The sequence below is a fragment of the Oryctolagus cuniculus genome, chromosome 21 (genome assembly GCF_051225735.1).
Source record: "Oryctolagus cuniculus isolate XC-2025 breed Fujian yellow rabbit chromosome 21, ASM5122573v1, whole genome shotgun sequence".
NCBI classification, from domain to species: Eukaryota; Metazoa; Chordata; class Mammalia; order Lagomorpha; family Leporidae; genus Oryctolagus; species Oryctolagus cuniculus.
This window is the reverse complement of record NC_142887.1, coordinates 14429808-14453452: the sequence shown is the minus strand read 5'-3', so window position 1 is coordinate 14453452 and position 23645 is coordinate 14429808. Positions and strand designations below refer to the sequence as shown.

General features: G+C 60.8%; 1 protein-coding gene across 7 annotated transcripts in view; it reads left to right on the top strand.

Moving 5' to 3' along the window:
- Positions 1-297: 297 nt before the first annotated feature.
- Positions 298-23645, top strand: part of SLC8B1 (solute carrier family 8 member B1) — a 31286-nt gene continuing 7938 nt past the window's right edge. For 3 of the 7 annotated variants that reach the window (XM_070066250.2, XM_070066249.2, XM_070066251.2), the window contains exons 1-13: positions 298-429; positions 2653-2888; positions 14010-14162; positions 14252-14304; positions 14485-14543; positions 14647-14751; positions 14851-15018; positions 15444-15551; positions 16582-16641; positions 16894-17021; positions 18556-18697; positions 21601-21722; positions 23139-23292. In XM_070066250.2, the coding sequence (XP_069922351.2) occupies positions 2730-2888; positions 14010-14162; positions 14252-14304; positions 14485-14543; positions 14647-14751; positions 14851-15018; positions 15444-15551; positions 16582-16641; positions 16894-17021; positions 18556-18697; positions 21601-21722; positions 23139-23292 (1411 nt within the window). In that variant the 5' untranslated portion in view covers positions 298-429; positions 2653-2729. Of the gene's footprint in view, positions 430-513; positions 892-2652; positions 2889-14009; positions 14163-14251; positions 14305-14484; positions 14544-14646; positions 14752-14850; positions 15019-15443; positions 15552-16581; positions 16642-16893; positions 17022-18555; positions 18698-21600; positions 21723-23138; positions 23293-23645 lie in introns of those variants that run through there. The other 4 variants (XM_070066248.2, XM_089323214.1, XM_089323213.1 and 1 more) reach the window with 2 other exon arrangements.

Here is a 23645-nt window from a genome sequence, read left to right as displayed (position 1 = left end):
TTTCTCCCTCTAATTGGGCCGCCTTATCCACCTGTTTCCTATCTCAGAACCTGCAGGCTGGGGCAGAGGCAGCGCGATAGGCAGGAAGCCTGTGCCTTTAAGGCCCAGAGCCGAGCGCGCCTTGGGGGCGAGTCGTGGGGGCGTGGCTGAGCGAGGGGCAGGCCTTCGGGGGCGTGCCCGGAGGCGGGCCTGGTCTCCGGGGCGTGTCCTGGGGCGTGGTTGGAAGTGAGCGGGACGGGGGCGGAGCGAGCGGCGGCCGGCACCAGCAGAGCGCTGGGAGAGCCCGGGACGCGGCACCGGGCGGGGCTCCGGGGCGAGCGGCTTCCGAACTCCCGGGCGGGCGGCGCGGGCCGGCGGGCCGGGCCCCGGGAGGCCGCGAGGCCCTGCGGGTCGCCGTGCGGAGTTGGAGCTTCCCAGGCCGGGGCCGAGGTAAGAGGAGCGCCCGCACCTGCCCGGACGCCGCGGGAGGGCCCGGGCAGCCCGGTTCAACTTCTCAACTCCACCCGGAGTGGGAAACCGAGGCCCTTGCCCGCCCCGGGGCGCGGTGAACGCCCACCTGTGAGTGGGAAGGAGCCGGCGCCCACGCGCGGAGGCGAGGCGGCACTGAGAACACCTTGGGCGCGAGCATCGCAGCCCGCGTCCGTGCCCCTGCTGCGGAGCGGACCGGGAAAGGGACGCGTCCGCGCCCGGGGCGCCCGCTGGCCGAGCGGCGGAGGCTGGAGCCGTTCCCCACCCGCAGGGGAGGTCCGCGCCCCTTTCCTGCTCCCCTGCGCCCCTGCCCCGGCCGCCCTGGCACACCCCACCCTGGCGCTGTGGGCTCTGTCCTCACCGCAGCACACGTGCCAAAGCCAGCCGCACAGAAGCAGTTCGTCCAGGATTTTTTTTCCCCAGGTAACTTCTTTGGGAAAAAAAAGATGCACTTTTTGCATGATGTGGCTCGTTGGCTGCTGCTAACGGACCCCGCGGCTTTGAGCAATTCGCTTCCCTTTGGTTGCAATTTCCCCATCAGTGATCTCTCCACTGGCTCTGTGACCTAGGGCAGGGCAGGTTCCAGGACTTCTGTGAGTCCCAATGCCCCCCCCCCGCCGCCACCACCACCATGCGAAAGGAGTGGGGCTAAAAACACCTCCGGAATTGTCCGAAGAAGAACGGTGAGGGAGGAGCAGGCCTCGGTTTGCTCGTCTGTAAAATGGGAAGAACAGCACCTGGTGCTGGCACGTTGCGGGGATCAAACGAGAGTGTTCACCCAAATGCTCGACTCCGTGTGAGACGGAGCAGCAGCAATGTTCGGGACACCGGGCAGAACGGGGCAGGCACTGAGCGTCATGTGGGACGCGCACACCCAGTCAGAGTGCCTGGGTGCAAGGTCTGGCTCCGCTTCCGGTGCCGCTTGGCTGCTCGCGCCCACCCGGGAAGCAGCGGGTGGTGCTTGAAGTGTCTGGGCCACTGGCACCCTCGTGGGAGACCTGCACGGAAGCTCCGGGCTCCTGGCTTCAGCCTGGCCCAGCTCCAGCTGTTGCAGGCGTTTGGAGAGTGGACCGTTGAGTGGAAGATCTGTCTATCTGCCTTGTGAATTAAATACATAAATGAAAACATCGTTAAAAATGTGGTGGCCTGGCCCCTCCGGGTCTCAGACTGGTGGCTCAGAATCAGGTCCACTCCTGAAGTTTTCTCTTCAAAAAAAAAAAAAAAAAGATTTATTTATTTATTATTTGAAAGGCAGAGTTACAGAGAGTCAGAGGCAGAGAGAGAGAGAGAGGTCTTCTATCTGCTGGTTCACACCCCAGATGGCCGCAATGGCTGGAGCCAGGAGCCTCTTCTGGGTTTCCCACATGGGTGCAGGGGCCCAAGGACTTGGGCCATCTTCAGCTGCCTTTCCAGGCCATGGCAAGGAGCTGGATCAGAAGTGGAGCAGCTGGGTTTCGAATCGGCACTCACATGGGATGCCGGCACTGCAGGCGGCACAGCTTTATCTGCTACACCATAGCGCCGACCCCCGAAGTTTCCTCTTACTGTCAAGGCTGGCCTGGTTCCTGCCACTGCCCACTTCCCATTTACCTCACACGGTGGAGCCCTAGAGACAGACTCTGGGCCCTGTCTCAAGTTCCTCCCAGCCCTGATGGTGAGGGGGCTTCCATGTAGACCCCTGCCGAGCAAGGAAGAAGGGTATGTCCAGTCTGGGGCTCAATGGCCTGGGCCCTGGGCTCCACCTATTTGGGGCCCTGTAGGATGTGGGTTTCCTTTTTTTTTTTTTTTTAATTTATTTGAAAGGCTGCTGAGTGACAGCTATTTTCCATCCGTTGGTTCACTCCAAATTGTCACAACAGCCAGGGTTCAGCCAGGCTGAAGCCAAGAGCCCAGAGCTCCATCTGGGTCTCCCACATAGGTGCAGGGGCCCAAGCACTTGGACCATCCTCTGCTCTCCCAAGTGCATTAGCAGGGAGCTGGATCAGAAGTGGAGCAGCCGGGACTCAAACTGGAGCTCATATGGGATGCCGGCTCTGCAGGCTGTGGCTTAACCACTGTGCCATGGCGCCGGCCCCACAATGTGGGTTTCTCCTTGAGGTCTCCCTGGTGGGGAAGATCCTCCACTGGAGGAGATTCCGGGCCCCTCTTGTGGACACTGTTGCCCTTCTCACCCCTGTCCCGCAGGTCACTGGAGCTGCTGGCCGTGGGACCCGAGCTCTAGCGAAGGGGAAGCAGAGGGGGCGGCCGGGCCCTGTGTGGCGATGGCCAGCGGATGGCCGCATCTGTTCCGGGTGCCGAGTTTGCTCTGTGTGCTGCTGCGGCTGCTGGAGGCGGTGTCTGCGTCCAGGGGCCTGTCCACAGGGGCCCCCAGCAGCCCCCAGTTCCCTGTCTCGCGTGTGAACCAGACCCCCATGGCTGACGTGAGTATACAGGCAGGAAGCTGAGCTGGGCGAGACTGCACTCACTCCATCAACTGCTATTAGCCGTGCACCTGCTGTGTGCCGGGCTGAACTCTGGGCTGCCCGAGGCACGGTAGCCGTTCAGACAAGGATGCCCTGTCGCCAGGGGGCTGATGGTCTCCTGCGTGGACAGGTGAAAGTCAACCTGTGCGTGTCAGGGTGCCACGTGCTGGACGCCACACTACAGGGGGATAGAGTGATCTGGGGAACAGCGTGAGTGTCCCGATGGGGTAGTCACTGTGAGGAGTGACTCTTGGGCCCTGATGGAGAGAGAGAGCCATTTGCACTGATGGCTGGGGGAGGCGCATCGCAGGCCATGAGCAAGGCAGGTGCAAGGGTCCTGAGGCAGGTTTAGGCTGGGCTCCTGGAACAGCGAGGACGGAGTTGAGGGAGCAGCTAAGTGAGGGGAGAAGCTAAGAGCAGAGGATGGGGTGGTTACAGTGGCCAGATTACAAGAAGCCTTCCAGGCGGAGGCTAGGAGGGGAGGGGAGGGTGGTAGTGTGCAGGCTCCTGTAGCCATTGGGGCGCAGTGGTGGGTGTGGGGGTGCAGCCAGCGGGGTGCTCTGGGAGATTCAATGGGGGCACAACGTGGGGAGGGCGAGAGGCGCCCCGGGTGGCTCGCGGTCCCCAGTCTGACCGGCTGCAGGTGCGGGAACACCGAGGTCGTGCAGGAGGGCTTCCTCTTGGAGCTGGGGGTACCGGGGATCCCCGAGGGCCCCAAGTGCCTCCGCGTGCCTTGCACAGGGTGACCTGTGGGGTCCCCGCCCGCCCCAGGGGCTGCACTCCTTGCTGTGCGTTTTCTGCAGTGAGAACCACAAGCTACAACCAAGGGGCTGGCAGTGCGGAGGCCGTAGGTCCGCGGAGCAGGCGATGATGCCCATTTCACAGATGTGGTTTGTGGTTATCGTAATTTAACAATTAGCTGCCGGTGCTCCGCGGCTTAGGCCAGATCCTCTCTCCCAGTTCCTTCGCGCCGAGGTCAGTGCCGTGCCAAACTCCCAGCCCCTCCCCGAGCCCTGTGGGCCGAGCGTGGTTTTCTCTCTGCTGTAGATGGGGACACTGAGGGCCCGGCGGTGGAAGGGCAGACAGGGAAGTGGACTCGAGGCTGCTTCGGCTCCCTGTCACTGCCTCCCGGGACAGACGCACCCAGCTGGGAAAGGCCACCCCTCCTCTTAGGCCCCTCGGGAGTACGTGTGTGGTCCCCCCACTCACGGAGCTGCTGCAGTGGGGAACAGAGGAATCCACTCAGGGATTTCACCCCCCAGTGATGAGTGAAACAGAAAATGTGTGTGTGTGTGTGAGAAAGAGAGAGAGGGAGGGAGGTGGGGGGAGAGGGAGAGGGAGAGGTGACGAGGGGCGGCTGCTTTGCTTGGGGCTGTCAGGGAAGGCTCCTCCGTGGAGGTGATGTTTTGACCTATGCCAATGCCTTGTGCTTATCTGAAGGAAGAGCTGTGTAGATCGAGGAAACAGCAGGCACAAAGGCCCTGGGGCAGGAGCTCGAAGGCGTAGCTCAGCTCACAGAGTGGCCGAGCAGTGAGCGAGCCTGCTCTGTGCACGCAGGCGCCGGCTGTCGCTGGGGTAAGGTGGGCGCCCTGGGAGGATTCAGAACAGGAAGATGTGGTCTGAGTTTTGCTAAGAAGCTCACTGGCTGCGGTGAGAGACCCAACTGCAGGAGCAGGGAGAAGGCTGGCACAGGGGGCGGTGACCTCGGGAAGGGGCCTGATGGGGGTGTGCGGGAAGCACGGGCTTCCTGTGTTGAGGCGCCCTGTGCCCGGAGGGCAGGCTGGCCCGGGCGCAGCCTCGGGGGCTGGGCAGCTCTGGCCTCAGACCACCTGGGCCGGGAGTCGCGGGGACCCCGATGGGGTGGGAGGAGAGGCCCGGAGAAGCCGGCCGGGGGGACAGGAAGGCCCCGAGGGCTGGCGATTCGGGGCTGAGCCTTGGAGGTGAAGGGACCAAGCCGGCAGTGACGGTGAGCTTAGCTTTCCTGGCTGGAAACAGAAGGCGCGTCGGTTACACCAGGCGTAGCTCACTGAGGACGCGGGATCTATCCATTCCCGGATTCCAGGGGTCGGGGCTTCAGTCCGGTCCAGTCTGCTACTGACCTTTATCCAGCCCAGGGTCAAAGATCAAGATATGACTCTACATAGATGATGTGTTTATTTGTTTGAAAGGTAGAGTTAGAGAGAGAGAGATCTTCCATGGACTCTCGCTTCCTGGCTGCACAGGGGTGGATTTGGTCCTTCCGGGAAGCGGTCTGCCAACCTCTGCCTCATTTTTGGAGGAAACTGGGGCTCAGAGAGGTTAAGTAACTCTCTGAGAGTCACACAGCCACGGGGAGCAATGCAGGCAGCGTGGTTCTGAAGGCCTGTGTGCGTGACCATTGCACCACCCAGCCTGGCTAAGCAGTTGCCAGGAGGACTGAGGGTTCCCTGTGAGCTTCCTGCTCCTGGGTGGGCGCCGTGGTGGGCAGCACCCATGCCTCCGCTCCCACCGTCTGTGCCATTTGAGGCCGGCGGGGTTCCCATGTGGCCCCCCGCGCTGTGACAGCTCCCTGCTGACTTAGCGGCTTCACACAGCCCAGACGCGTCCTCGTGCAGATCCGACGTCACCAGCTCGCACCGGGCAGGCCTGTGCCCCTCCCCTGGCTTCCGTGTCCTCGCTCGTGGCTCCTGCTCCGTCCTCCTGGTCAATGACTCATCGACGCCGCATCTCCCTTTCTCTGCTTCCACCCTCGTGTCTGCTTGGCCGACTCGGGCCCCCGCCTCCCTCTCGTGAGGACTAGTGCACTGGACTGACCCACGATAATCTTCTCATGGTGCAGTCTGCAATTGGATCCCATCTGTAAAGATCCCTTTTGTCGTAGGAGGTGGCGGAGCCCCGGGTTTTGGGGTTAGGACCTCGACGTGTGGGGGCGGCGGCTCAGCCTGGCACGGCCGTGCGGAGGCACTGGGGCCTTGCTATGCGTTTGCGGGGGAGGCCCCTCGGCTGCAGGTCACACCGTCAGGGCTGGCGTCAAGGTCACGAGGGCCCAGCCCTCCAGGATGGGTCCTCACCAGCAACCCAGACAAGTTCTCGGTGGGTTCCTTTGGCTTCCTGGTTGGTGTTTTGACTTCTTCAGGGTCCGCATTCCTGTATCAGCTCCCGAACGGAAGGCAGGTGGCCCCGAGGTGACAGTGGCCAGAGCAGGTTGGATGACAGCCTCTCTAGAGACCAAGGCACCTGCCGAGCCTGCTGGCAAAGCGGGCTCTCCATTTCCCTTCCCTGGTTTGCAGGGCGAGGGGGCCCTGGTTTTTGGTGTAGAACTTGACTCCTCGTGGCACCCACCTTCCAGTTCACCACACTTCCAGGCAGCCCAGGCCCCCAAGGCCCCCAGTTTTCACCCCTTTCCTACCCACCCTGACCCCGGAGACTGGGGGTTTCCTGGGGCTGAGCGGGGAGGGGCTGGGCGTTGGGTGGAGGGAGTCGAGCCAGTGCTGGGACGTCTGCGTCCCGTAGGGAGTGTGTGGGTCCTAATGTGCAGCTGGGAGGCAGCCGGTGATGGCTCGGGTGCTGGGGCGGGACGAGACCCAGCCTGAGTTCCAGCCCCTTGGGCTTTGGCCTGGCCCAGGCTGGGCTGCTGCAGCATGTGGGGGAGTGAACCAGCAGATGGAAGACCTCTGTCTATGTCTCAGTGTCTCTGCCTTTCAAAAAATTTAATTAAAAACATTAAGAGGTGGGGAGGGAGTGGGTGGAGGTTGAAGTCACCGCCCTGGATCTGAGCAAAGTCCCTGGAACTCCAGCTTTCTTGGAGGTGGAGGCACTGGCCAGCCTGGGGAGGCAGATTTGAGGCGTGGCCACACCTACTTGGCCACGCCCCCAACTGACCCTGAGGATGGGGAGTTGGGGGGTGCTGGGAGGGCGGTAGGGGCTGCTTCTGTGCAGCTGGGCAGTTCCCCAGGAGCCTCAGCTAGTAGCTTTCAGGAGACTGTGCCCTCCCATGAGTCATTTTACCTCTCTCTGCCTCAGTTTTCTCGTCTGTGAAGTGGGAACAATCGTGCTGCCCTTCGAGGTCTTTTGAAGACAGAGGTGATGCCCGGCACAGAGTTTGGCCACAGGGACTGCGCTGGGCTGGGCTGGGCACCCTGCAAGACTCGGGGGAGGGCTGATGGTCGTGGAGACAGCTGGGTGCGTTCAGGACATAAAGAACTTGGAAAGAGAAGACCTTATAGGCCAAGAAGTAATACATGGAATTAAAATGAAAGCAAAGATGGGGTTTTTGTGATTTTTTTTTTAATTTGAGAGGCAGAGAGCGCGTGAGAGCTCCAGTCTGCTGGTTCACTCCCCAGATGCCTGCCATGGCCAGAGTTAGGGCAGTTTGGAGCCGGGAGCAGCATTGTGGGTCTCCCACGTGGGTGTCGAGGACCCAGTGACTTGAGCCATCGCCTGCTTCTGGTAGCGGAGACGGGTGGGGTGAGTTCTGTCCTCGCGGGAAAGAATGCAGATGTGAGACAGAGAGCATTGGTCAGCAAGGGTGGATCGGACAGAGCCCGAGAGAGAGTGCCCAGCCCTTCCGGCGGGGAGAGCAAGGTCACGTGGCTTCATGGAGCGCCCCCACCTGGCAGGCCGGATGGCGGCTCAGCGGAGAGCAGAGAGCCCAGTGCACGGCCAGGGTTCACACTGGGGCTTGTGTGGGCAGGGGTCCAGTTCTTCCAGCTGCCTCTCCGCCCCCTCACCCCCCCCCCCCCAGGTCAAAGGGTTTGCTGAGCAGGAAGCAGGTGGAATTCCTTCCAAGGCTTCCAGGCTCCGGGCCGTCAGCCTGGGGAGCCCACCTGGCGCCAGCCCTGCCTTGTTATCAGGCCTGGTAACCCTGTGGGCTGAGCAGGGAGGCTCTAGCAGGGTCCAGGTGGGGCGGGGCGGGGCTCGGCTCTGCTTCTCTTGGGCCCCACTCTAGCCCAGCCCGCGCTTAGGCCAATTGCTCAATTCCTCCCGGGGCACAGGGTAGCAGGAAGTTGGGATCTGAACCCAGGCACTGTGCCGCTGGGACACAGGCATCCCGACCAGCGGCTCAGCCCCGAGGCCGGACACCCGCCCCAGCGAAACCAGCTCTCATCTGGCAGAGCCAGTGTAACCTCCGTGGGAGGGAGGACAGGGGGACGGGGCACCCAAGTGACTTCTTTGAGCCCTTGTCACTCACACGAGCTGTTTTGTTTTGAACGAGTGGAGCTTGGGGCTGAAGTCTGTGGGAGGCGGGGGCGGGGCTGTCGGGGAGCAGGAAGTCATCTAAGAGCAGCTGGCTGGGCAGCACAAGTCCAGGATCGCAAACTGTCCCAGCCTGGGAGTGCCACGCTGTCACTTCCTGGAAGTTAAAGGCTGGGGGACCTGTGTCTGGGGGGCCGACCAGAGCTGACAGATGCAACCTTGGCCGCAGCCCCCAGGGAAACTTTGCACTCTCGCTCGCTTGCTTGCTCTCTCACTCTTGCTCTCGCTCTTGCTCTCTCTCTCAACCTCAACCAGCTGTAGTCATCCTAGCTTTCGTTTCCACAACCTACATCTCCTACCACTACTAGTTTCCTACAAACCTAGTTTCCCACAACTACTGCAGCATCTGACCAAGACTGGCCGTAGTCAGGGAGGGCCTCCTGGAAGAAGAGTCTTGGGAACTCAGAATTGGAGGTGACTGAAGAAGCTGGATAGAAAGGAAGGGTGTTCTGGGCAGAAGGAACCACGCGTGCAAACCCACAGCAAGGCCGGGGGTCTGGTGTTCCGACCAGCGTGGCTAGGGGCTGCTTAGGACGGAGGACGGCCGGACAGCCAGGGGCCAAGGCAGGTCAGAGGAGGGGCGTTTTCCCCAGAATGCGCCCCCCACCCCGCCCTGATAAGGTTCCTGTGGGGACATCAGCTGGGGAGCTCTGTGCCTGCTCTCAGAGGTGGTGTTGATGGCGGGAGGGAGTGAGTTCAAGTCTTGTTCAATGGATGAAAGCTGGGATAGTTGATAGTAGGTTAAGCCTCAACCTGCAGCGCTGGCATCCCACATGGGCACCTGTTCTAGTCCTGGCTGCCCCTCTTCCAGTCCAGCTCTCTGCTGTGGCCTGGGAAAGCAGTAGAAGATGGCCCAAGTGCTTGGGCCCCTGCACTCATGTGGGAGACCTGGAAGAAGCTCCTGGCTGTGGATGGGCACAGCTCCAGCCATTGCAACCATCTGGGGAGTGAACCAGTGGATGGAAGACCTCTCTTGCTGTCTCTCCCTCTCTCTGTATCGCTGCCTCTCAAATAAATAAATAAAAATCTTTAAAAAGAAATGATGACGAATGGCAGCCCTGTTTCCGGAGCACCTGCTCGGTGCTGGTGCCGCGTTGTCGCCGCGCTTCCCGTTTTGTGTGTTCAGTTTAATTTATTTGAAAGGCAGAGAGAGGGAGAGAGAGAAAGACTCCCATCTACTGGTTCACTCCCCAAATAAAACAGCCAGAGCTGGGCCAGGCCAAAGCCAGGGGCCAGGGGCTCCATCCAGGTCTCCCATGTGGGTGCAGGGGCCCAAGCACTTAGTCCATCACCTGCTGCCTCCCAGGGTGTGCCCCAGCAGGAGGCTGGAGTTGGAGCAGGGGCAGAACTTGAGCCCGGGCCCTCTGCCCCGGGATCCAGGTGCTCCCAGCAGTGCCTTCACTGCTGTGCCCAAGGCGCATGCTTATCTGCGTGGCGCTTTGTTCCGGAGCAGGAAACGGGCTTGATTCCCTTGCCTAAGGTCACCCCTGGGCGTGGGCTCACTACGGATTCCCACTGGGTCCAGGCCATGGAAGCCTAGGGAACTGGGTACCCGGTGTGCTGTGCCGTGGTCCCCGAGTGACCGTGTCTTCCGGGGAAAGCCCCAGGTCCCAGCAGAGCTGCATGGCTGGTTTTGGGGGGAGCTGGGGGTGGGGGGACACTCAGAAATCTGAACCCTGGATCTGCGTTCTGCCCAGGGGTCGTTGCTGGCTGGGCTGGGGCATCCGCGCACGGGCGAGCTCTGGCTGCAAGGGTGTGTGCTTCGGGCTCTGTGGCCGCACGGTCCCCGCAGCTCCTCTCGCTGCCTGCGGATGAGTGGGCGGGGCTGCGCTCCCGTCCATGTTCACGGGTGTGGAAGTGAAGTATGAGTTGCAGAGACGTTTACGCCGTGGTGAAATACTCTTCTTTGGATCTGTTTTTTTTTTTCTGGCCATTGACAAATGTGGACTTCATTAGAGGCGGGGAGGCTTTGCAAAACCAGCTGGGGACAGCTTGGCTGAAGCTGGCTGACCTCTGGTTTCCCCCTCTGTTTTGTTTTTATTTGAAGGAGAGGGAGAGGGAGAGGGAGAGGGAGAAGAGAGGGAGAGGGAGAAGGAGAAGAGAGGGAGAGGGAGAAGAGAGGGAGAGGAGAGGGAGAGGGAGAGGGAGAGAGAGAGAGAGAGAACCCCAATCCACTGATTTTTCTTCCCAAATGCCCACAAACCAGGAGCCAGAACTCAGAGTCCCGCATGTGGGTGACAGGGGCTCAGCCTTGAGCCAACGCCTTCGTCCTCCCCGGGTGCTCGTGAGTGGGCAGCTGCAGTCAGGTGCAGGGTTGGGACGATGGACACTGCTGTACCGGTGGCTCGGCCACTGCACCAGATGCCCCCTCCCCCGCCATCTCGCACCTGGTGCTGCGGGGCCTGTGCAAAATCACTCAGTCACCCAGGAAGCTACTTGACAAAACAGGATTTTTAGTTATTTATTTGAAAGGCACAGAGACAGAGAGCTCTTCCATCTGTTGCTTTAACCTTAAATGGTCACAACAGCCAAGTCTGGGCCAGGCCAAAGCCGGGATCTTGGGCCATCTTCCAAAGCTTTGCCCAAGTGCATCAGAAGGGAGCTGGATCCGAAGTGCAGCAGCCGGGACTCGAACCTGCGCCCATACGGGATGCTGGCGCTGCAGGCGGCGGCTTAGCCTGCGCCAGGATCTAGAAGCTCCATCCTGGTCTCCCACGTGGGTGGCAGGGGCATTCGTGCTGCCTTCCCAGGCACTGTCACAGGCACCTGGGTCGGAAGCAGAGCCGGGACTTGATCCAGGTATTCCCGTGGGGTGTGCGGGTCTCTCAAAGGCAACCGATGCCTGCACGTGTGTGGGGTCGACAGGGAGGAGCGATCAGATTGGGGTGACGGGCACGTCCGTCACCTGGACATGTGCCGTCGCCTTTCCGGCCGTGTGAAGCGGTGGCTCGGGGGCACCAAGTGTGTCCTCATTATTGTACAACCGTCACCCCACCATCTTTCTATGACACCAAACTCGGTCCCCTGGAAGCTCTAGCGCCCCATCCCCTTCTGCCAGGCCCTGGCACCACCCACTCGACTTCCTGTCTCAGCTAGGATGCGTGGGTGCCTCCTATACGTGGAACTGTGTTTGTGTCCAGCTTCTCTCTCTCTCATGTTTCTTAAGGTTTAGCCAGGTTGTAGCAGGTGCCAGAAATCCCTTCCTGATTTTTTTTAATAATTGCACTTTAATATGTCTGTGATTATTTTAAAAATGTTCCAGGACTTCAGATGTCTGGCATGGAATGTGACATGTGTGTGTGTCGTCAGGTCCTCCCCAGAACAGGTCCAGGATTCTCAGTCTGTGGCTCGGTTCCCTTCCTCTGGCCTCCGCACATTCTGTCGTGGTTCCGTCCTTTTTGAAGGCTGAATAATACGCCGTGGCTCGGGTAGATCGGCTTTGGTTTATCTATCGATCGGCGTTCATGTGACGGCCAGAGCTTTCGACTTGTTGGCAATAACGCTGCCTGCTGCAAGCACGGGTGTTCGGAATCTCTCAAGACCCTGCCCTCGCTTCTCGTGGGCATAAAACCACAAGAGTGGTTGAGCAAGATGGTTTTCTATTTTTTAAATTTTTTATTTATTTATTTTTTGACAGGCAGAGTGGACAGTGAGAGAGAGAGAGACAAAGAGAAAGGTCTTCCTTTTCCATTGGTTCACCCCCTAATGGCCGCTGCGGCCAGCGTGCTTCGGCTGGTGTATCACGCTGATCCGATGGCAGGAGCCATGTGCTTCTCCTGGTCTCCCATGCGGGTGCAGGGCCCAAGCACTTGGGCCATCCTCAACTGCACTCCCGGGCCACAGCAGAGAGCTGGCCTGGAAGAGGGGCAACCAGGACAGAATCCAGCGCCCCAACCAGGACTAGAACCTGGTATGCCAGTGGCTCAGGTGGAGGATTTGCCTAGTGAGCTGTGGCACCGGCCAGATGGTTTTCTATTTATTACTTTGAGGAATTGTCTGTTTTCCACCATGGCCACGCTGTTTGACGTTGCTGCCAACAGCACACAATACTTCCAATTTCTATTCTTTCCTTCCTTCCTTCCTTCGAAATGCAGAATTACAGAGAGGTAGGACAAGATGTCTTCCATCCACAGGTTCACTCCCCAAGTGGCTGCAGTGGCCAGGGCTGGGCCAGGCTGAAGCCAGGAGCCAGGAGCTTCATCCGGGTCTACCATGTGAGTGGCAGGGTCCCAAGCACCTGGGCCATCCTCCACTGCTTTCCCAGGTGCATTAGCAGGGAGCTGGATTTTAAGTAGAGCAGCCAGGACAGGAACGGGCACCCATATGGGATGCCAGTGTCGCAGGTGGTGGCTTTACCTGCTACGCGACAGCACCAGCCCCAAGATATTTATCCTGGAGCGGGTGTTCAGCCTAGTGGTTAAGGGGCCTGTGTCCCATATCAGAGGGCCCGGCTCTATCTCGACTCCAGCTTCCTGCTGATGGTGTCCCCTGGGAGGCAGCAGGCGAGGGCTTAGTACTTGGGCCCCTGCCGCCCATCGGGAGGGAGCTCCTGGCTCCGGCCCCAGCCCAGCTGCAGCTGTTGCCGGCTTTTGAGGAGTGAACTGGTAGATGGGGACATTATCTATCAAATACATTGCTTTTAAATATTAATGAATTAATTCAAAAAAGAGAGGGCTATCCCTCAGCCTAGCACAGTGTCGGGCCCCTGCCCGCATCTTTTTGGAGCCTACTGTGCTGGTGGGCTTTGGATGGCATGGTCGCCTGTCTTCCCAGAGCCACCCATGAGCACGGGGAATCAGCCCCTCATCACTGAATGGACGGGGGGCGGGGGTAGTGGAAACGCCTCACTCCCACGCCCTGGAATCAGGCTCCAGTGGCCCGGACTTCACTGCTGCTCTCTCTTCCCCTCCCCCTCTCTGTGTGCTGGTCCCTGTGCCTCCCAAATACACCCCAGACTCCGTCAGTGCCTGGAGGAACTCAGACCCGGCAATCCTGACTCAGCACTTTCACTTCTAGAATTCTCTCCGACAGAGTATTCTCACAGAGTCACGCTCACGTGCAAGGAAGTTCGTTGTTGGTGATTGGTACGGAAAATGAGGGGCGGGCATTTGGCACGGTGGCTGCGGTGCTGCCTGGGAAGCCTGCCTCCCCTCTGGGGCCAGGGTCTCCCCCAGTACCTGGGCCATCCTGCACTGCCCCCTGGGGCGCATGCGCGGGGAGCTGGCTGGGCCGTAGAGCAGCTGGGACTGGGGCTAGTGCTCTGCTGGGGGGTGCGAGCGTCCCAGGTGGTGGCTTCACCCCCTTGCACGTCCATGCCAGCCCCCATAAGTCTATTTTTAAAAATGCAAGTGTGGGCCGACGCCGCGGCTCAATAGGCTAATCCTCCACCTAGCGGCGCTGGCACACTGGGTTCTAGTCCCGGTCGGGGCGCCGGATTCTGTCCCGGTTGCCCCTCTTCCAGGCCAGCTCTCTGCTGTGGCCCGGGAGTGCAGTGGAGGATGGCCCAAGTGCTTGGGCCCTGCACCCCATGGGAGACCAGGATAAGTACCTGGCTCCTGCCTTCGGATCAGCGTGCCGCAGCGCGCCGGCCGCGGTGGCCATTGGAGGGTGAACCAACGGCAAAAGGAAGACCTTTCTCTCTCTCTCTGTCTTACTGTCCACTCTGCCAGTCAAAAAAAAAAAAAAAAAAAAAAAAATGTGTGCAGAATCAGCACCTAGCAGGGACAGGGGGTTGGGGACTGGGCTAAATGCAGGTGATGCCCAGGAGCTCAGATGGGCCTGGCCAGGCGCCCCTCACCCCCTCCCCGGCTGGGAGCCCCCCTGAGGTCCCCTCCTTCCCTGCAGTGCCGCAGTGTGTGCAGCCTGAACGTCTCCGACCGCTGTGACTTCATCCGGATCAACCCCGACTGCCGCACCGAGGGCGGCTACCTGGACTACCTCGAAGGCATCTTCTGCCGCTTCCAGCCCAGCCTCCTCCCACTGGCCGTCACCCTCTACGTGAGGCCCGGCCCTTCTCTGCCCTGCCCTGCGGGGGGTGGGGCGGGGGGCCCAGCCTGCACTCACCCCTCCTGGCTGCCCCCTCCCAGGTCATCTGGCTGCTTTACCTGTTTCTGATTCTGGGAGTCACTGCTGCCAAGTTGTGAGTGGGAGTGGGGACTCCTAGGAGGCTGCCGGGTGGGGGAGTGGGGGTGGGGCACTGTGGAGGTACTGACCCCGCCCTTCTCCCCCCTGGGAGTGGGGAGTCCCAGGAGGCTGCCGGGTGGGGTGGGTGGGGGTGGGGCGCCATGGAGGTACTGACCCTGTCCTGTTCCCCCCTCAGTTTCTGCCCAAACCTGTCAGCCATCTCCACCACGCTCAAGCTCTCCCACAACGTGGCAGCATTCTTTTGCACAGGGTCTTGCCTTGCTGGTGGGGGGCAGGGCGGGGGGGGGGCGGGCCTCCTACCCCCTACGCTGAGGCTCCTTAACCAGCCCCCACCATGGCGTCACCTTCCTGGCCTTTGGAAACGGTGCGCCCGACATCTTCAGTGCGCTGGTGGCCTTCTCAGACCCCCGCACGGCCGGCCTGGCCATCGGGGCGCTGTTCGGTGAGAGCAGCCCCAGTGGGCGGGGGTGGGGAAGGACCAGACTGCACGGGGGGGGGGGGGCTGCACGTGGGGGCGGCTGAGCTACGGTGTCTCCTGCAGGTGCCGGCGTGCTGGTGACCACGGTGGTGGCCGGGGGCATCGCCATCCTGCGCCCCTTCACGGCCGCCTCCAGGCCCTTCCTCCGGGACGTGTCCTTCTACATGACGGCTGTCTTCCTGACCTTCACTGCCCTCTACCTTGGCAGGATCACGCTGCCCTGGGCCCTGGGTGAGCAGACATGGGCCCCTGATGCCCCGCACCTGCACCCCGGGGGCCCCACCATCCAAAGGACACCCGTGCAGGAGGGATCCGGGAGAAACGCCCCAGACCCCTGCTGCCGCTGACTTCCTGTGCAGCCTGCACCGGCTGAGCCCAGCTGCAGTCGGTGCGTGTGTGCTGCAGCCTCGGGCCCCGGCCCCCATGGCGTAGAGCGGGACCCCCACCCTTAGCACCTGAGGCCCCTCTCTCGGCCTTGACTGCAGGTTGTGGAGGAGGCAGGAGAGGGAGGTGGGCCGAGGGGCGAGCTGGTCGGTCACCTGCCGAGGCCGGCCGGCAGGGTCCCGGGGAAGGTGTGCTGGTGGAACTGCCAGCCCATGTTCTCTGGGCCCTGCAGCCAGACTGCTGCTTGGTGACGTGTGTGCCCCCATCCACAGGTTACCTGGGACTGTACGTGTTCTACGTGGTCACCGTGATTCTCTGCACTTGGATCTACCGATGGCAGCGGACACAATCCCTGGTCTACTCCATGCCGGGGACTCCAGGTGAGGCCCCTCCCCGCTAGACCCTCCAGGGAGGGCCTGTGGGGGCGGGGTCCTCTGTGCCCTTCCCTGTGGCCGCCTCCTGTCTCCCGAGGCCATCGCCACTGGCCCCGCCAAGCCCATCTTCCCTTTACACTTTTCCTTTCCTTCTTGTAATGCTCAGTTATTGCTTTCTATTGGAGAGACCGAGAGAGAGAGAGAGCTCTTTGATCAACTGGTTCGCTCCTCAGATGCTCCTGACAGCCAAGCTGAGCCAGGAGTGCCATTCAGGTCTCCCACATGCATGGCAGGGACCCAAGCCTTGTGGGTGCACATGAGCAGGAAGCTGGGAGCTGGAGTGGAGCCAGGACTTGAACCCAGGCACCCTGCTGTGGGACTGGGTGCCCCATGTGCTCTCTGATATCTGGCGACATCGGCTCCTCTCTATAGCTTCCCTGCACGGTGGGCTGAGGTCCCTGCTCTGTGCCTGGCCCGGGGCTGATGAGCGTCCTCTTCCTCCTCTGGGTTCCTTAGTTCTTCTCTGTGCCATTGCCTGGGTGATTGTTCTAAGCATTGTCCCTGGGGCCAACTTGGTGGTGGAACCGGTGAAGCCATCACCTGTGACACCTGCATCCCATATAGGCGCCGGTTCGAGTCCCGGCTGCTCCACTTCCAACCCAGCTCTCTGCTAATGCACCTGGGAAAGCAGCAGCAGGTGGCCTGAGTGCTTGGGCCCCTGCACTCATGTGCAAGACCTGGATGGAGCTCCTGGCTCCTGGCTTCAGCCTGGGCCAACCCCAGACATGGTGGTTATTTGAGGAGCAAACCAGTGATGGAAGATTCTCTCTCTCTGCCTTTCAAATAAATAAGTAAATCTTTAACGAGGCGGGGGGGGGAGGGAGGGAGGGAGGGAAAGACTCCCTGTGCATGCCTGGGGGCGGCTGAGAAGTCCGGCAGCCGGAGGGCCTGCACCTTGCACGCTTGGTGCTGCCCTGTCCCAGGCTGGTGCTGCGGGCTCCGGCCCCCGGCTCATGTCAGACGCCCCCCCTTGCAGAGTTGCTCTCTGATTCCGAGGACGATCTGGGGTCCTCCAACACCAACAGCTACGACTACGGTGAGGCCCTGTCCTGTGCCCGGCTGTGAGCGGGGCGGGGGGTGGGGTGGGGGAGACAGGGCGCCCCAAACAAGGCTCCAAACCAGCCCCACTTCTCGCTGTACCCGGGCTGAGCTGCGAGCCAGGCTCACCTGCCTTCTGCCAGGCACTGGGCTTGAACGCTTCCCCAGGCTCCGGAGCACTGGTGGGTGGTGGGTTTCCTGGAGGCAGAGCCAGCCCTGGACACACTGTCCCCACCCCTGCCCCCTACAGGTGACGAGTACCGGCCCCTGTTCTCCCAGGAGACCACGGCCGAGATCCTGGCTGGGGCCCTCAACCCACTGGACTACAGGAAGTGGAGAAATAAGCCAGCTTCCTGGAGGGCCCTGAAGGTGTTGAAGGTAAAGGGGGTGGGGGCGGGGGGAACCCAGGAGCCAGGCTCCCAGCCTGCGACAGCAGCAGCCCCACCGGCGCCGCTCAGCCTTCCGCGGTGCCACGGGATGTCAGCATGGACCACCTGGGACCCAATGGGGAAACTGAGTCAGGGCTTCACTGATGGCCTGGCCTGGGCCTCTGCTCTCCATGGAGGAGGGAGAGGGTCTGCCCGGGCACAGAAGGGAGGGGACCATGTAGGTGGGAAGGGGGAAGGGCGGGGCCAAGGTGAGTTCTGGTTAGAACCGGGCAGACCCCCTGCTGGGTCCCTGGGCACCGCTGTGTCCTCTAAGGCCTGGACTGAGCCCGGCCAGCAGGCTGGTGACAGGAGGTGTGGCCTCGCAGCCCTGGTGACCCAGCCCTAACAGGCCTGTCTAACAGACCAGGGGGGAACCCCCTCCGGGACCAGCTCAGCTTCTCAGTCCCAAATAAGGCGAATAATGAGCTTTGTTTTCAGCCCGCAGTGGCTCTGGCTGTGTCCTGACCTTGAGCAATTTTAAGCTTCCAGCCTCAGTTTTCCTCCACCGTAGAATGGGGATCATTCTGCCTTCCCCTGCAGCGGCACTCAGCCATGTAACCGGGACCCCTGCCCGCCCCCCCAACCACCGCCCCCACCCCCTTGACTTGCCCTGGCCTGGCTGCGGCAACTCCACAGTGGTGGTCAGTGGCCAGCTCTGCCCTGGATCTCATGCTGGGCCGGTTGGCCTCTGGGCAGGTTCCTGGTGGAAGAGGCCAAGGCAGCGTCCCCAGGCACATTCGAAGCCTCCCTGGCCGAGTTCAGCATTCATGGGACAGAGGTCTCCTGTAGACCCTGGCTGCTTGGCTGAGTGCCTGGGTGTGGATTCGGTTACAGGAGGGGCTGAAGGACTGGCAACACGGGCTGATGGGGGTGAGGGACTGTGTGTGGGTCCTGACCTATGGGAAAGTAGATCCTGGCTAAAACCATAAGACGTAGAGGCAGACAGAGTGGATCTGTAGCCCAGCTGTGTATCCCCTGTCTGTGTGGCTTTGGATGAGTACCTCAGCCTCTCTGGGCTCATGACTGGGTGATTATCCTGTCCACGGGGTGGGGTGCTGGGCTATGAAGAACAGTGAGCCCCCCAAAGATATCCCCACTCTAATCCCCAGAACCTGTGGCTTACGGGGCGGAGGGGACCCTGCAGGTGTTGAGGCTGCTGCGAGGGGGAGGGGGTTGGGGGATTGTCAGGGGCCCAGAGTGGTTGCAGGGGTGCCCGTAGGAGAGAGGGAGTGAGGTGGGGTCAGGAGCCAAGGAACGCAGGTGGCCCCCGGAAGCTGTGAAGGCGAGGAACAAAGTCTCCAAGCCCTTCCCGAAGCAGTGGGACGGACAGGACGCACTTGTCACCTTTGTCACACTTTTCGGTCACTCGGGTTGTAGTCACTTCCTCCCGCCGCAGAGGGAAACCCATAGCTCGTGAGTCACTGAGCTTGGACGCTGGCCGCGGGTTCCCCTCATGGCGCCTCTGGCCTCTGTCCGCCTGGCAGCTGCCCGTGGAGTTCCTGCTGCTGCTCACCGTCCCCGTGGTGGACCCCGACAAGGAAGACAAGAACTGGAAGCGGCCCCTCAACTGTCTGCACCTCGTTATCAGCCCACTGGTCGTGGTCTTGACCCTGCAGTCTGGGGCCTGTGAGTACCACCCCCTGCCCAGTGCCCACCCACATTCTAGAATTTTCTGCTCAGCCACACCGGAGGCATGAGAGGGGCGTCTGGGCTCGTGGCAGAGCCTCGGGCATACAGCAGGTGCACTGGCCTGGGAGTCTACCCAGGGCCACGCCAGGGTCAGGCTGATCCAGTTCTACTGGCTTTAGGTGGCTGGTAGACCAAGTCCAGCGCTCTGGCTCATTTGCCTGCATTTAAAGCTTTGGAGATTTCACAAAAAAATCTGGACTGGGGGCCGGCGCCGTGGCTCACTAGGCTAACCCTCTGCCTGCGGCACCGGCATCCCGGGTTCTAGACCCGGTTGGGGCGCCAGATTCTGTCCCGGTTGCTCCTCTTCCAGGCCAGCTCTCTGCTGTGGCCAGGGAGTGCAGTGGAGGATGGCCCAGGTGCTTGGGCCCTGCACCCCATGGGAGACCAGGAGAAGCACCTGGCTCCTGGCTTCGGATCAGCACAGTGCACTGGCTGCAACGCACCAGCTGCAGCGGCCATTGAGGGGTGAACCAATGGAAAAGGAAGACCTTTCTCTCTCTCTCTCTCTCTCTCTCTCTCTCTCTCTCTCTCTTTCACTGTCCACTCTGCCTGTCAAAAAAAAATATATATATATCTGGACTGGGGCTTCTCAAGCCTTCAGGGACCTCTTGGAATCCTGAAGGGAATCTGGCTGGAGCCAGAAGGGGCCGTGCTGTGGTGTCCGGGGGCCTGAATCCCCACCACGCCCTCTCTCGCCTGTGGGGCGGCCGGGCTGGGCTCAGCCCACTTGACCACGTGACCTGGCCAAGTTCCCATGCGCTGGTGTCCCCGCCTGCCCAGGACACTCTGCCCTGGCTGAGGAGATGCCCAGGCCTTTTGTCACTGTTGTTAATTTTTACTTATTTAGTTTCACTTCATTTAAAAGAGAGAACAATGCTACCATCTGCTGGTTCACTCCCCAAAATGCCTGCAACAGCCAGGGCAGGGCCAGGCCAGAGCCAGGAGCCAGGAGCTCCATCCAGGCCTCCCATGGGGATGCCAGGGATCCAAGTACCTGAGCCATCGTCTGTTGCCTCCCAGGCTGTGCGTTAGCAGGAAGCTGGATCAGAAATGGAGGAGCGGCCGGCATCTTGTGTGGGCACTGGTTTGGGTCCCGGCTGCTCCACTTCCAATCCATCTGCCTGCTGATGGCCTGGGAAAGCAGGGGAAGATGGCCCAAGGACTTGGGCCCCTGCACCCATGTAGGAGGCCCTGATGAAGCTCCTGGCTCCTGACTTTGGCCTGGCCCAGTCCTGGCTATTGCAGCCATCAGGGAGTGAACCAGTGGATGGATCTCTCTCTTTCTCTGTCTCTCCCCTCTCTATCTAACTCTGACTTTCAAAGAGATAAATCTTAAAAAAAAAAAAAAAAAATAGCAAGGAGCTGGGACTGGAGCCCTGGCACTCTGATGTGTAATGCGTGCATCCCAAATAGTGGCTTAACCACCAGGCCAGACACCTGCCTGCTGGTTCTTCTTACATCGGTACTTTTAGAAAGCAAATGCATGGAGAAGGAAGTGGTATCACCTGCACCGATTGGAACCTGACGTCACTTCTAACAAAGCCAAGGTCACTGGGGACAGCAGTGCACCCTCCCCTGCCCTCCTGAGCTGGGCTGGAGCCCGCACACCTCGGGGTTTAGCAGGCGCTGTCCAGCAGCCCGGAAGGGAGACTCCCCTTGTTCCGGGGAGGGCCCTGGAGAAGGAGGCCCTTTCTGGAGCCGTGGTGCTGGGGTTCAGTGTCTCCTCCACGTGCCCCTGACACCATCGGTAGCCAGTCCATCCCAGGGAATTCTGGTCCAGGCCAGCGCCTCCGTGGGCCCCTTCTGGGCAGGGGGCTGCGTGGACAGAACCCCCAGCCTCAGCCCGTGGCCCGGGTAGCAGCAGCTCCATTTCCTCGCCAGCCTGCAAGCTCCTCCCTCCGCAGGCTGCCCGGTGAGGTTCCCGCTCTACCACTTCCGTGGCTCCCCAGTGCCACGTCCCCGGCTCTCCCTGGAGGAGGCCTCCAGCTCCGACCCTCAGGCTCCAAGGAGCCCCTCCCTGACCACCCCACACCTACTTCCCCCAAAAGAGCCTATGGCGAGGGCTGGGCACATGCGGAGAAAGCCAGGCTGGAGGCGAGCGTGGTCGCTGGACACCACCCGGAATGACAGGGCACGCAGTCTGTGAGCTCATCCTCGCACAGGTCCTGCACCTGCTCACGTTTGGGGGCCAGTGAGCTGGGCCAAAGAAAACTGGAGGGAGGTCTTGGAGTGTGTCTCTGGGCACTGGAACCATTCCTTGCCTATAGGACCATGACGCCATTAGAGGGCACAAAGAATTCTAGAATCTTCCTGGTGAAAGGACGGTGTGCAGAGAATTCCAGAATCTTCTTCCTGCCTGTGGGTTCCTCCCGTCAGTGGTGTAATAGGAAGCCTCTGGAGCCTTCGTACCTTGTTAATGGGTTGGCTGTGGAGTAGACTTAAGAGAGCAGGTGTGGCTCACGTCACTGGGTAAGGTTGGATTTGAATGGAAGACTCATGTCACGGAGCCACGCCCATCCATTGGTAGTGCCTGGCAGGAAGGACTGCCGTAAAGCTTAGTTGGAACTATCGTGGTTGATTAGCGATGTCTGCCATGAAGTGGTAGAGGGTAAAGATGGCACCCAGCCTTAGCCAGGAGAGAGTCTGTTTTTCACGGGTCCATCTTTCCTTTCACATGTGACTTGCTTGAGAGCTCGCTTGTCACTTCTCTGCCCCGCTGAAGTGCCCAGGCAGCCCCTCTGTAATATCTGGGCAGTCAAGTGGAGGTGGGCTTTATCCTCTGGGAGGGGGCGCTGAGCCAAGGCTGCCGAGAGCCTCTGCCCACTTCTCGTCCTCCGCAGATGGCGTCTACGCGATAGGCGGCGTCTTTCCTGTCTGGGCGGTGGTGGTGATCACTGGCACGGCCTTGGCTTCCATCACCTTTTTTGCCACATCCAACAGCGAGCCCCCCAAGTTCCACTGGGTAAGAACCCTGGGCGTGCCGAGAGCCGGGAGCGGGTTGTCTGAGGGCGGCCCCGCCAGGCATCGGCAGCGAGCTGGACTCTGCACCTGTTGGGGTGGGTTCGGTCTGGCCTGGTGACAGCTTTGCTTTGGTGAGACGTGATTCATGTGCTAAGCCATTCGCCCATTTAAGTGCAGTGCAAAGGTCATCAGCACATTCCCAGCTGTGCGACCATGACCTTGTGACCTCGGTTGGGGTTAGAGCGTCCTCCCCGTCCTCCCCGTTGCCAGGTGAAGCCTGCCCGTTCACCGGGGCTTCGCATGTGCCTGCTCCTGGGGCCCCGCAGCCACTCCTCTGCCTTCAGTCTCTGGATTTGCCTGTCCTGGACAGACGCTCCCAGCAGAACCTCACGCATGATGGCTGTGTCTGGCTGCTTCCACTTAGTGCGATGTCTCTTAAAGTTTTATTTATTTGAAAGGCAGAGCAACACAGAGAAGGAGACACAGAGAAGGATCCTCCATTTACTGGTTCACTCCCCAAATGGCTGCAACAGCCAGGGTGGGACCGGGTCGAAGCCAGAAGCCAGGAGCCAGGAACCCCATCCTTTCTCCCACATGGGTGACAGGGACCCAAGTACTTGGGCCATCATCTGCTGCTTTCCTGGGCTCGTGAGCAGGAAGCTGAATTGGAAGAGGAGCAGCCAGGACTCGAACAGGTGCCCTGATACAGGACACAGGGGTCAGTGGTGCCACGATGCTGGCCCCCATGACCAACTCTTGAAACAGAGACCAAGTCAAGTCTTTTTTTTTTTTTTTTCTCAAACTTTCTGTGGAAGCGAGCCGAGCACGCATGCGTCTGTGGGGGCAGGCAGGGTGCCTGCATGCACAGGGATTGCACAGTGGGAATGATTTCGCTGAGATAGGAAATACTTTGGAAAGTGGGGATGCCCTGGATTCAGGGAACCCGCAGCTGGGGCAGCAGTGAGCAGGGACAGGGCCGGCTGCGCCATCACAGGGCTCCGTGTGAGATGGGAGCGCAGGCCCCAGCTCCCGGAGCCTTCGGCTTCGGGGCATCACATCGGGGCAGGCTCTGAGCTGCTGTCTGGGGCAGCTCCAGCCCTGCTCCTCTGCCTCCAACTCGGCTTCCTGCCCACGCGCCCTGGGGGGCAGCAGACAGTGATAAGAGCCCGGTGGGTTGGTGGTTTGCCCGTCCTGTCCGTGGTAGGCAGAGCCTTGGAGAGGCCTGTGAGAGACGCGCTGGGCTTGGGGGCGCTGAGGAGTGACCGCCGGGCAGGTGGGGTCACTTTCGGGGAACCAAGGAGTAACTGGTTCTGACCTTTTATGGAGCACTCCGCCCGGGCAGCGCTAGCTGCAGATAGCACCTGGTTTTCTGCGCATGCTCCGAGGCCGCGCCCTCTGCACGCTTTTCCCTCCGCAGCTCTTCGCTTTCCTGGGCTTCCTGACCAGCGCCCTGTGGATCAACGCGGCTGCCACGGAGGCGGTGAACATCCTGCGGTCCCTGGGCGTGGTCTTCCGGCTGAGCAACACCGTCCTGGGCCTCACGCTGCTGGCCTGGGGGAACAGCATCGGAGGTGACTCGGGCGGGCTGGGCTTCGCCGGCATCCGGGCAGCGGCCACCTGCTGGTGTCGTGAGCCTGGACTCAGTGCCTGCTGCCATTTTTTTTCAAGATTGATTGATTGATTGGAAAGGCTGAGTTGCAGGAGATGGAGGAGAAAGAGAGAGAGAGAGACCTTCCACCTGCTGGGTCACTCTGTAGGTGGCCACAGCAGCCCCAGGGAACGTTGGTGCAGGAACCCAAGCACTTGGGCCGTCTTCCACTGCTTTCCCAGGCCATTAGCAGGGAGCTGGATCAGAAGTGAAGCAGCTGGGACTCGAACCTGTGCCCATATGAGATGCAGGTGTTGCAGGTGGTGGCTTAACTCA